This window comes from Gasterosteus aculeatus, chromosome 8, assembly GCF_964276395.1.
Source record: "Gasterosteus aculeatus chromosome 8, fGasAcu3.hap1.1, whole genome shotgun sequence".
Classification (NCBI taxonomy): Eukaryota; Metazoa; Chordata; class Actinopteri; order Perciformes; family Gasterosteidae; genus Gasterosteus; species Gasterosteus aculeatus.
The window spans coordinates 19,953,340-19,966,167 of NC_135695.1; the positions used below are offsets into that span (position 1 = coordinate 19,953,340).

Genomic DNA, 12,828 nt, shown 5'->3' on the forward strand with positions numbered 1-12,828 from the left:
ATTTCTGACGATCTTATTATTATTTTTCCACCAGGAAGCCCGTCCGAAAACACAGTCGAGAAAATGTATTAGAATATTATTTATACATCTAAAACTTTTTCAGTCCTGGTCCTGGTCCTGGTTTGCGTCTTGCCCCAGGCATTTTGATTTTTTGATTTATTTAAAGTACTTTTTGTTTTAAAAAAAAATAGGTAGCTGTAATCAAATCCCGCGGGCTTATTAAATGTCTAAACTCATTTAATGCCCAAAGAAGCCCATAAAAACATATTTGCGTTATTGGAAAGTGACCGTCTTGGCCAGAAATGACTAAAAAGTGCGCTCCAGTGATCTGTAGTTACATAAATGGAGGACATGCTCAGGTTCACACGTTTCAGCCGTGACTGCTGCATCGATGAGCTTCGTTCACAAGGAGGCAGTGTCGTCTTTTTGTTCATTCAAGTCAGGCTCAAACACACAAGTGCACAAAGAGATGGTGAGAAAGCCACCGAGTCGTGTTTCAAAAGAAAAACAGTCTTTATTTATTGTTGCATTTTAGAGCGGTACAGTGTATGACATACATATACTATATCTAGTAATGCTATTTAACCTTTTGGGTTTCATACCACTGAATTTGTGTGCCATGAAAGGCCTTGAAAGAAACCTGCATTTTCGGTGATTTCATTCAACCAAAAGCGTCATTCGTATCAAACAGCGCCAATAAATCTGCGGGAAGCAAAAAGAGTCCAGGCGTTAAGTGCAAAAGGCGTGAATTGTGATTTCGGTCATCAGCCGTGCGATTCAAACGCCGGATCGGGTTCCATTTTTCAGTATCGAATCCAGCCACTCCACGTAGTTGGAAATCTTGGTATAATAATATGTTTGCGAAAGTTTATTGTAGCTGGAAATCACTCCGTACGCCTTTCCACCCCCGTCCCCACAGACCAGCGGCCCACCAGAGTCCCCCTGCAAGGAGACACACACACACACGCGAGGACACCGATCGATCGTCGTCGCTTACCAACGTTTCTTTGTTTTGTTCGATCCACGTTAATTCTACGAAACACTACGTACCTCCCCGGGTCCCGTCGCTCCTTTGGAGCAGTAACTCTTGAGCTCCGCGCAGTCCTCGGCGTCGGTGAGCTTCACGATGGCCTCCATGAGGACGAGGGACATGCCTCGTCCGCCCATCTGCGTTTGTCCCCAGCCGGACACGGCACACGGGCAGGGACCGGCCACGTCCGCCCTCTCCAAAGCAATGGGTTTCACACTGGTGGTGATTTCTGCCTCGGTGCTCAACTTAAGGAACATGGAAGGATTGAATACATGCACGTGCACGTGAGAAAACACCAACCCCCGTGGCGTAGTGCAACACAAGCCCGGAAACGTCTGCTCTTACCTTGAGAAGCATAATGTCATTGCTAAAGTCACTGTCGTCGTAGTCCTGATGTGGGTGTGATTTAGTCACACTTAATTGCTGCGCTGTAGCTTTCTTTCGGTAACTGTGAAGTCCCAGGTACACCGTGTAGTTGCTGAAATGACAGAGAAGTTAAAAATAAGAACACATGTGATAATTCACAATGGAGCATATTCCTCAAACTCAATGTTTGTCGTTTGTAAGGGGTGAATTAGTTCCCAGAATGCACCGGTCGCCACCGGGCGCAGTGCGTTGCGGTGACCTGGCTTGGCAGTGGGCCGCAGTCATCACGAACTCCCGCGTCAAAAGGAAGCCGCCGCAGTAACCGGTCGCACCGTCCGCCTTCGTCACCGCCAGCAGCGCCATGTACGGCCGGCTGTGCGCCGCGGCCTCGTGGCCCCCGACGACTCCCCCGGTTTCCGCTGAAAAAAAAACAAAGAACATATGCAAACATCACGCGCCTGACCAAAACTTAAAAAAATGACCAATGGCAACGGATTGAATGAGATCGGGTGAGGAGTTGGAAGATGTAGAAGAAAAAAAAAGCCAAGTGACCTCGGCCGTGGAGGCCGAGCCAAAGAGTCAGGAGGAGCAGGTGGCGCGGGAGCAACATGCTGAGAGCCGAGAGCGGCGGCTCGCCGACTCCTTTTAAAGAGCTTCCCTGCGTCGGGGAGAGAAGGAAGGGCTTCTGTGCAAAGGATGTGGCTGACAGCCACAAACTCACGAGGGGAGCGTCCGTCATCCCCCCCACACAGCTGCAAAAAATAGTGCGTAGTGAGTGTAGATTATTTTGGTACATTGTGACTTTATGCTTTACAAACATGTGGAGTATCAGAGATGGAAAGTGACTTTGTATTTGTAACATTGTGGTGGCATGAGTTTGCTTTTACTCATTTATTCATGAATAATTATTATCTTTACACAATATTATTATTACTACAGTGCAAAAGCATCAAAGAATACATTAGCTTACATACTGAGCAACCCTGCAGAATATAAAGTCATTTAAACAAAACCCACTGTTACACTTATAATCCATCACTAATCAGATCTGTGCCATTCTGCATGTAGTTAGTCCAAAACTATATAAAATAGTTGTACATTCTGACTTAAAAACATTACTTTCTTACGTTACTTTAAGAATGCAGGACTTTCAGTAGCGCTGAAAAACATGTTTCGTGGAAACTGATTGCTGATTAGAAAACCACGTCAACCAAATGAATCATCAGAGTTCTGATTCTATCGACACAAAACAACCTGCTGATCGAGGCCTTTTGGAGCCAGAAATGACTAATGTAGTAACTGATTAACTGAGGTGCAGCTCCTCCCTCCACACATCTGAGCGGCCGCTCTTCTGCGATCCTTCCACATCAGAACACATCTGGATGCACGATCCTCGTGAATGCACCGTAGTCAACGCCTGCTGCACCTCAGCGATAAAATCCTTGTATTTCAGCGCTGCGAGGAAGTCCGGTAGATTCGTCTGAACGTCCCTCCTCACCCAAGTTTGTTCAATGCGGTTCAGCGCGTCGCTCACGGACGCCTCGACACGCGAAGGGACAGAAATTCGGCCTTCTGATAGTTAGCAAGGCCGACTTTCCTCGGGATCCAAACGTGTGGCTAAAAGTTGTGCGAGGGACAAGCTGTCAAGCTTCCCGAGGGACACAACCCCAAGGGTTGTTTTTCATCTATTCTATTCAATGTACTCTTATTTAATCAAATTCTTTCCATTTCTGTTGGTTGGATACAAAACCTTTATTTTTGGCACATCAGGTCTGATTCCAGTTTACTCGTCTTGATTATTTAGTCGCGTTCGCCGTTTATCTTGTTTGTAATCAACGTTTAGATGAACATCCTGAACCATTTCCTCTGCTGCGAGGTGTGAAAGAGCAGAACATCTCAGCTTGGTTATCTATCATTTTACCTATAAATATATATATATATTCATGTGCTCATCCGGGTGCTGTAACCGTCGATTCTAAGCGACGAAATGCTGATGAAACCCTTTTGTTGTGAGATGTGAATTTGTCTGCAAGAGTTCGATTCCTAAAGCTTCGGGAGGAGCGTGCACGCATCAGACCCGTACCGGATCAAGTGCGTCTGTTAGAACTACTTGCGAGCCTCGCGGCCTCCTGTGGATCCCGGAGTTCTCCGTTCTCCTGCTTCGGGTCGCTCGCGCTACACGTCGTTTCCGTTTTTTGCAAGAACGACGGGGTGATTCACAATCACGTCAGGCATCGCTTATCTCTTAAATTCTCTGTGGTATTTTATTCACGTTAAGGCCACAGGAAGCGCGGCATTGCATCGCCTCGGTTTCTCGTGTTTTGAATTTCACAATCAGAGGGGGGGTTGTTTTGAAGGTTTCTTTTGTGAAAGGGGAGTTTTGTCGAGGTGTAACCACTGAACGTGGTGTAATGTTGATGGAGCTCATAAAATGCCTCGGCGTGGACGCAATGATGACCGACCTGGGTGGAGCTTCTAAAAACAAGGAACACACCCCTCCGAATGGAACAAAAAAGGGAAGACCCTTCACAGCACAATTCACTTTGCAACTGTTATTGAATCCTTTTAGGTTTGTAAACTCGAGCCAGTTGAATCTTTTGGCGGCGCACCGCTGATCCTTCGTTCGGGGGGAAAGGTTTCGAGCCGACGCCATGCAAAGACACGTTAGAAGGCCCTGAAGCTACTGGCTCAAAGGCACAGTCAGGAAAGGTCATTTCAACAAGGTGGCCCCCACTATGAGCCGCACGGGCCCCTTATTATGAGTTAAATGTATGAACATGGGAGACAAGAGGTGACTTAAGTTAAGTAACGTGTTTGAACAAACCAGTCGCTGTGACCTTTCATCTTTCAAAAAAAGAACATTGTCCAAAGTGTATTTAGCTGGTGGTGAATTTAACATATTAATAAGGTTTGTTTATCAGTTATCAGACTTGCACCTGATTGACCAGCCATTGTTTCTGCCACACAAGACCCGCACGGGACACACGGGACGAGGGACACGAGACAAGGGGGCCAGTGCAGCAATACTGCAGCACCAATGAATAGCAATGAAATTCTCTCGTCGCTGGTAACCAACAGGCCAGTTTATTTAAAAGTGTGTGTGGAGCTTTGAAAGCCGACATGATTCATTCGCACACGCGTGTCACACGTTAAAAGGGGGATGCGGGGTGGACCCCCCAACTGAACCCTTCAGGCTGCACCGACACGCTTCGTCCTCAAGGAGGCGGTGTTGTCTCGCTGTGGATCTATTCACGCGCAGAACATGGTGAGAGAGCAACAGTTTATTCCTTCAAAAGACTCGACAAGAAGACTCACAAATCAAATAAAAACAAAATAGTCAATAGCATTTGCATTTTTAAAAAAAGCAGATGAATCATCTTACTGAAATCTACCCAACTCGCATTAGAAATCTAAATCAAGAAGACATTAAAAAAAAATGATGCACACTTTCGACACCCGTCTGTGGCCGATTGAATCAGTCGTCGCGTGAACCGGAGCCTCCGCGCGCCTTCTTCATGGTGCCATCGATCCAAGTTCTGTAGAGAGGGATCTTAACAAAACAGTAGATGGCGGGGTCCTTCGACTTTGGCTCGAACACGTTGGAGAAGACACCGTACGCCTTTCCGTCCTCACAGACCAGCGGCCCACCAGAGTCTCCCTGGAAGCAGACACAAGTCATGCCGATAATTATCGATGACTGACATTCGTTCGTCCACGTGACGCTACGCCGAACACGTACTTGGATTGGTCCTTTTTCTCCCTCGGAGCAGTAAAAGTTGGACTCGTCACACGGCCGGAAGGAAATTAGTTTGACCTTGACCTCCATGAGTTTAGAAGACACCACGGAGTTTTTCCCTGTTTCTGTTTTTCCCCAGCCGGACACCAGGCAGGTCTTTGGCCAAGAGACGTTCCCTTCGTCTGCGAGAGCAATGGGTGCCACGTTTTTGTTGAAAATCGCTTTGGAGCTCAACTGGAGGAACGGAGAAAGATAAAAAAAAGAAGCAGAAAAACCATCCTGTAAAAAACACCTGAAATGGCTTCATCAGCGCTTGTAAATGCAAACATTTCCCCCACCTTGAGAAGCATCATGTCATTTCTGAAATCAGTCGCGTTGTAGTCCTGGTGCTGGAACGTTTGCGCAACAGACAGGACCTGTATTCCTTTACCGTGGACGTCGTGGACTCCCAGGAAGACCTTGTGGGACCTGAATCAAATAGGAAATTAAATGATCCCAACAACAACAACAAAAAATGTCGCAATTGCATCGTATTTGTCAAATAGCTTGATCTAGATTTGAGGCGGCGCTGCGCCTCATCAATGAGCGGACTGACTTGGCTCGGCAGTGGGCCGCGGTCATCACAAAGTCCTCGCTGAGGAGGAAGCCGCCGCATCTTCTGTGCTGGCCGTTGTGCATGTGCAGCTCCAGCAGCGCCATGTAGGGCCGCGTGTGCGGCGCCGCCTCGTGGCCCCCGACGATTCCACCTGCGTCGCCTGGGGGGGGGGTTCTTTTATATTACACTCATCCGTCGTCACTCACTCTGGGCGATGTCTACGTCTGCTTTACTTATTTTCTCTGTTTCTTCTCACATTGATTGATTTGATAGTTCCACCGCAGTCTCGCTGTCTTTAGGCCTCACTGAGCTTTCTGATGTAACTTTTTAAATTAGACACGCGGGTCTTTCTGACAGAGTGGCGTGCAGGTGTTAAGTTGATGGTTTTGGCATTTTCATGTGGACTGCAGTGTATTGAGAGGTTAAGCACAATATTATAAAACCGACTCATAATGTATTCCAGTACAACGACACCGTTGTCCTCAGTAATACATGAATACATTTCTGAGACTGAACATTAGGAGCTTTGTAAAGGCAGATTACATGGCAGAGCCGGTGACCCGCTAACCTCACCGGCCTCCTTTAAAATTGATAAACAATATGATATAAACAGACCTTTTCCTCCGTGCACTGTTTGCACATTAATGTGCATGGAAAAAACACACACACACACACACACACACACAACAGAACTCACCTCGACCAGCGAGCGTCAGCGCGAGAGTCAGCGTGAGCAGCTCGCGGCGGGCGAGCATGTTGAGATCAGAGTCCAGATGAGCTGCTGAGCAGCAGTGGCGTGCGTCGCTGACAACATCGGCGCCTAAATACCTCCCCGCGCGAGATCGAGAGAGGCGCGTCAGCGTGGTTTGTGAACCACGAGGACAGCGCGCAAACACAAACACAAAAAGGCTTCTCCTGCAGGCCGATTGGTGTCGGGCCTTGTGTGTGGTCGGGGGGGGGGGTGATGGTGCATATGTGTTAATCTAATTCATGAACGTTATAACAATGTGCGGCCAATAATTGTGCAACAATTATTGCACCAACAATTATTGCACCAACATTTATTGCGATATGCGATATTATTGCAATTCTTTAGACCATTTATGCCACTGATGACAATAAAATAGTCGTTAAATGTTAAATGTGAAATGAATATCGCAAGCAAACGTTCCAATATCGTGCGATATGTCGGTGTGTTGCATATCGCGACCTGCACGAAGGCTGAACTCATTTTCCGTGACTGAGGTTTCTTTAAGTGACGCCTTCGAGCAGAGACTCAAGCATCCGTCTAATATATTAAGTCCTGTTTCCATTCATTTGGCATCGAGCACCACGCCACCACTTAATTGCGTAGGCGACCGCAGACCGGCTTCTGATTGAGTCACATGGTGCAGCAGCTGAAGGGAGCCGTGACATCATCGCTCATAATTCATCCGCCCGGTGAGCTCGCGGCCTCCGGTGTCCCTACGAAGCCTCAGAAGCGCGTCTGCTACCAAAAGGTAACATTATTACGACGTTATCATGAGGCGGCGTGTAAAAATAGCGCTTGTGTGAGAGTGCGGTTTGTGGGAGGGGAAATTTGACCCCCCCGAGCGACCGGAGGAATGAAAAAGTCATCAGCGGCTCCTGAGCAGCTTCATGGTAAAACAATATTTCAGTCAGTGAGCGTGAGGCACTGTGGGGATTTCTTTATTATAAAAATGCAATCAAAACATAAATCGCACGCGATTCCGTACGCGCGTGCGCGCGTCCACAGCTCGGGGGGCTCAGCGGGGATATTTGCTCCAGCCTGAGATAATAACTCACAGCGGCTACCCGGCGAAGAGGGAAGGGGAGCTGGGCATTAGCTCAAGGCGACGACCGAAGCGGCGGCGGCAAAGGCCGCCACGCAGCGTCCACCGCCGACCCCCCGAAACGTGCAGCTCGCCGGCCACGGACGCCTCCTCAGTCTAGACTCAAGTATGTCCCCCCCCCCACGTTATGAAGGACAATTTAATGTGCTGGAGGGGAGGGGGGGAGCAAAGAGAAGGAGGTGGGGGATTGAACAGGTTTTTTTGGGGGGGGGTTGAGCTCCTGGAGTCCAGGGCAGCGATGGGAATCGCAGGAGGCCCGTCGCTGAGAGCGGCCGGCTGGTTTCCCCATCGCGGCACAGCAACGAGGGGAAGCGGGAATGTGAAAAACAGCCGCGCAAAAAAAACATCCATCACGGCGCAAATTACATGTTCATGAAGAAGAAAAGGGAAAAGGGACGACAAATAAAAGGCGGCAGACTGAGAGACGGACATTCCTGGAGCGGGGATGGCGGATCAAACCCCAGGACTCAAGGTTTACAGACGTTCGTCCTGATGTCAGCTGACTCGTGTCACACAAACAATCTTTTCTTGGGCTTCGTGATCACATGACGCGGTTTTGCATTTGGCGCTTTTTTGTCAACCGGATCTCGATCTCACTCATTTCAACGATATTTAACGTTTCACAAGAAGTTTGAGGTTTTTGAAACTTAAAACATCACGGGTGCACTTAAATAATGAATTAGGAATAGCGATGGCATCCTGGTGGAAAGTCCCCTCCCAGCCACCATACTTTCCGTGAAATGTCACTGGCCCTGAGTGCAGCACATTAACACACAAGTGTGTATCTTGTTTGTTTATAGCACGATACGAGCAACATGGGAAAGTGAAAAAATCCAAATAATTAAGAATATAATAATCGTGGAGTGATGATAATTAAGCGCCATGTCTTTGGTGATGAATTATCTTAACGCGTAATCTACTCGGTTTGGTTTTGTCCTGAATTCTGATAATAATAATCTGTCGCCTGTTCCTGCTTCGCATAACCGGATTAAACTTGTTAACTTTCACTGTTAAATCATCAACTAAGTTGTGAAAATGTAGAATTTAGAAGCAGAATGTGTACAAAACCAAACTTTAATCAAATGTGATCCTTCATGAGTTTTAAGACGCAGCACATTTAGTGGGTCCATAAAAAACTAATGCGCTTACTTACTTATTCTGGTCGTCTGCTATTTGATTCAGAAGAAAACTTAACACATTAATTTGAATTAACCCTATTTTCCCAGTGAATTATCTGACATCTGGTAGATAAGGCAGCTCACAAAAAAAAAAAAAACTTTTGTTTCGATCCGAGCAATCGCTCAAACGATCTCCCCAAACTCACCATTTCTCACGGGAGCCGCGCTCTTGGATGTGACATCAGGCCACGTCGAGCTGCCGTCCTCGTCGCTATCTTGATGTCGACCGTCGCCTGAGCAGGAAACCGCAGAGAACATGAAGCGCGCAGGCGTGTTGGGGGGGGGATTGTGATTCAATCAGGAAAGCAAATCTTGTTTCCATCGACGGAAAAACATAACTTCTGTGTTGTTGATGCACAAGAAGAACTGATGCAGAAGAAGAAGAAGAAGAAATTGAGGTCAACGGTAATAATTAACACGATATGAAAGATGTGCTGAATGAGTCATCACTATGCCACATGTAACTCAATATTTAATGCCTAATCAAGGCCTCCATGACAGTGACACAGTACCTGCACACCGGTTTGCATCCATATTAAAACGAGAATGTAGAAATGAATATCCACGCGTGTTTGTGACATTGCCCTTTCATTGTGAACTCTCATCTCCTCATTGTGAACTCTCAAAACCGTCTCGAGTTGCTTCTGTTTGACAGCTTCATCACTCCGGCACATCAGCTGGTTCCTCGCGTCCACGTGCATCTTTCATTTCCTGTCTGCAGTGTTGCTCACGAGCCTCGGCTGCCGGCAGCGGTGCTACTCTGTCAAAAACACGTCGACCTACACGATGAAAATGATGGACCGAGCGGTCGGTTAATAACAATGTGTAATTATATAAATAGAAAGCCGGTGACTGAAAAAGGGAGAAGGAAAAGAGGAAAATCCTTTGACTGAGCTTCCAACAACATCAGTTATGTCGACTGTGTGGGTGTTTTTCTGTTCAGCTTTTCAATTCGAAAAACACATGGCGTCTATGTGCTCAAGACATGGGATTCATATTCAGACGTATCGGATTTAAACCTGAATAATGACAGAATGCTGATTTTATTCTTTTACCCTCTTTTCATTATGTTGAGGAGTGAAGATTTCCCAGCAAAACACAGTCAGGCCTATTTTTATTTTTTACAAGAAAAACGATACCAGCAGCTAAAAGCTTTTTATGACATCAGGCCTCTGAAAAGGACACGAAATACACTCACTCGCTAAAGCAACTAGCTGTGCATCGGTTTCTGATCCATCCGAAATATGAACTTTCCAAATCCAGCCAGACTCAACTCAACGGTCACATGCATCCATGACCCCGTGTGACCTCTTCATTCAGCCCACCCTAATCACGGGGATCAGGGGATCTCTTATGAACTGTCGCCGGGCAACCACTGAATCTGTGGCAGCGTTCGTTTTGCACAAACATCAAGTGCGCGTTGCCTTGTAGTCGATCCCAAGGGCTCAACCAGCACTTGGATCGCAGCTCGTGAAACACACTTCTGACCAAAACGCTCCCCCGGGCTGCTGCAGCCGCGAACCGTCGGGTTCGTAATCGCTCAGACGCTTTCAACGGTCAACAGCTTTCGCAGCTCAGCTTTTCAGCTTTCAGAAACAAACCTGACAATTCAAAAGAGTCGCCGGAGCTCTGATTCCTACGTGAACAAAGAGCCGTTTTATGTTCTCACCGCGTGAAGCCCGACTGAGGCGTTCGGGGGGCCTCCGGGAATCGCGGGATCTAACGGCGCCTGTCCACTCCTCGCAGATGTGCACGCAGAAACACAGAATACCTTCGCAGTGTCTCCTCATCAGTCTGTCTGAGTGTTCTGACCACAGAGAGAGAGAGAGAGAGAGAGAGAGAAAACCACGTGGAAACAAAAACGGGCCTGTGAGGGTGCTGGACGGGCTCTCGTGGTGCACGCCAGGCCTGGAGGTAGCGGCAGAAGACGAATGCATCAGCCCTTTTCTCTCACAGAGAGCGAACCGCGGATCGAACCGGAGAGCGGCGGTAAACTGATATTTAGGCATTCCCGCTGGTGTCACCGAGGGAAATGATGGAGGTGCCAGATGTGGAAGTTAGAGGTGGTTTTGGTGTGATGGTGCTTCTTGTTAACCAGCGTTTATTTTAGTTACACTCTTTGAGGCCCATAATACATCATAGAATTCAGCTTACAGCACCGTATCATTATAGTTATAAGCACTCAATCAGTGATACTTTATAATGAGAATCAAAATACCATAGTTACATTGTACTATTTCAGTGGAGAACGTCTTACCTGCGTCTTGCAACGTGGACGTTTTAAATGTTTACCATTCGTGTAAAGAAACAAAAAGATAAGGGGAAAAAAGCCATTATCTGTTAATGCAAATGCCTTTTGTTAGCTTCCCATGCTTCCCTTTTACACAGGAGACCTTCAGTAGATTGGTCCACCAGATGGGAAAAGGGTATTCAGGGTATTTGGCAGTCAGTGGGAGGACAAAAGGCAGGTATTTGGAAACGCAAAGTTTTATTCATGGAGAAAACAGACGAGCACTCGCTATCTGATGATGGGATCGGACGCAGAGAGGGACACCCAACACTCCCGCTGGGCACCTAAAATGCCCGTTGGGCACCCAACACACCCGCCGGACACCCAACATGCCCACTGGACACCCAACACGACCGCCGGGCACCCAACATGCCTACTGGACACCCAACACGCCCGCTGGACACCCAACATGCCTACTGGACACCCAACACGCCCGCTGGACACCCAACATGCCTACTGGACACCCAATATGACCGCCGGGCACCCAACGTGCCTACTGGACACCCAACACGACCGCCGGGCACCCAACGCACTCACTGGACACCCAACATGCCTACTGGACACCCAACACACCCGCTGGACACCCAACATGCCTACTGGACACCCAACACGCCCGCTGGGGCAGCGGTTTTTCTAGAGGCCCATTTTCTCACAAAGACCACCCGCGCAACGGCAAATGTGCAAGCGTTTTCTTCTGTTTAACTGCAGGTCAAAAGGCACAACACACACACACGCACACACACACACACTGTTATGAGTAGTTTCATTGCTGTGCAGCAATTAAGTTTTCAGGCCAAATTCCGCCGTTTTCTTTGTTTCACCCGCACAAGTCAACTGTGAATCAGAAAAACAGAGAAACTTATTTTTTTCTTCTTCACAAAAACGTCTTTTCGAAAAGGGTTAGAGTGTTTGTGCAGAAGTGGTTTTGAGTGCGACGGCTTCAGCATTGATGCATGTGTTGGTTTTGGATGCGGTGCGCACACAACCGGGTAAATGAGACTTGGAGTACACAGAAAGAGTTGTATTATATTATAGACTTCTCTCTGCTCTTTGATCCAAGTTTTCCTCCTAAGAATTCAAGGGAAATAAGGGAGTAATTATATGCCAACGGCAATTTTGTGCGTGAAGTATTCCTTTAATAGCAGCTATCCCTCACTGTCACACTTGGCGTTTACTGACCTCCCTCCGACTCCGTTTGGCCGGTGAATCTGGGTCAGCTCAGATGCTCAAAAAGAAACAAGGGAAGGAACCTGGAGGAGACGCTGAAGTAGAAACGGGAGCTGATGGAGATGATGTGATGGGAGACCCGAGGTGGTGCTGCTCCGCTCGCCATCTCATTGCCACACGGCTGAGGAGGCTTTTGTGAGGTTTTGTTGTGGACTCACAGGATGCATTTAAACACGAAACGATGATCGCGTGATTGTCAATCGGCGCTTTTAGTGTCTTTGAAACAAAATTGCAGCCGGTGTTAAAAAAAAAGACGCCTAGATCACATTTTGCTGCAGAAGTGTATTTTCAGGGTTACAGCAGATTACATGATGTCACACCTGTATGTCAAGTTGCGTTTTTGTCCTGTCTCCAGTTGTTTTTTGACTTCCTGTTTTATTTTGGAAACTAACTCCCTCTCGTTTCAGGTCCCTTGCCCTTCCTCATGTGTCACCAGTCTGATTGTCTCCCCTGATTCCTGATTGTGTCCACCTGTTCCCACAACTCCCTCATGGGTACTTATAGTCTGCGTCGCCCCTTGTCCTGTGCCAGTGTGTCTTGTTGTTTTGCCCTG

The 12,828-nt window shown here is 47.5% G+C and overlaps 2 protein-coding genes across 3 annotated transcripts; both read right to left on the minus strand.

Annotated features, from left to right (window-relative positions):
- Positions 1 to 489: 489 nt before the first annotated feature.
- On the minus strand, positions 490 to 2,135 carry LOC120823382 (granzyme G). Its single transcript, XM_040183292.2, has 5 exons — positions 1,949 to 2,135; positions 1,656 to 1,815; positions 1,376 to 1,508; positions 1,051 to 1,275; positions 490 to 942 (listed from the first exon to the last, which is right to left on the minus strand). The coding sequence occupies exons 1-5, from the start codon at positions 2,133 to 2,135 to the stop codon at positions 778 to 780; spliced, it is 870 nt and encodes a 289-aa protein (XP_040039226.2). The 3' UTR covers positions 490 to 777.
- Positions 2,136 to 4,663: 2,528 nt separating this feature from the next.
- LOC120823386 (granzyme B) lies at positions 4,664 to 9,117 on the minus strand. Of its 2 annotated transcripts, none has more exons than XM_078108639.1 (5): positions 8,905 to 9,117; positions 5,728 to 5,887; positions 5,471 to 5,600; positions 5,136 to 5,366; positions 4,664 to 5,054 (listed from the first exon to the last, which is right to left on the minus strand). In XM_078108639.1, exons 1-5 carry the CDS (start codon positions 9,014 to 9,016, stop codon positions 4,872 to 4,874), a joined length of 816 nt encoding a protein of 271 aa, XP_077964765.1. In that variant the 5' UTR covers positions 9,017 to 9,117; the 3' UTR covers positions 4,664 to 4,871. The 2 variants fall into 2 exon arrangements, with proteins under 2 accessions (XP_077964765.1, XP_040039229.2); XM_040183295.2 differs by lacking the exon at positions 8,905 to 9,117 and adding an exon at positions 6,425 to 6,623.
- Between the last annotated feature and the right edge of the window lie 3,711 nt (positions 9,118 to 12,828).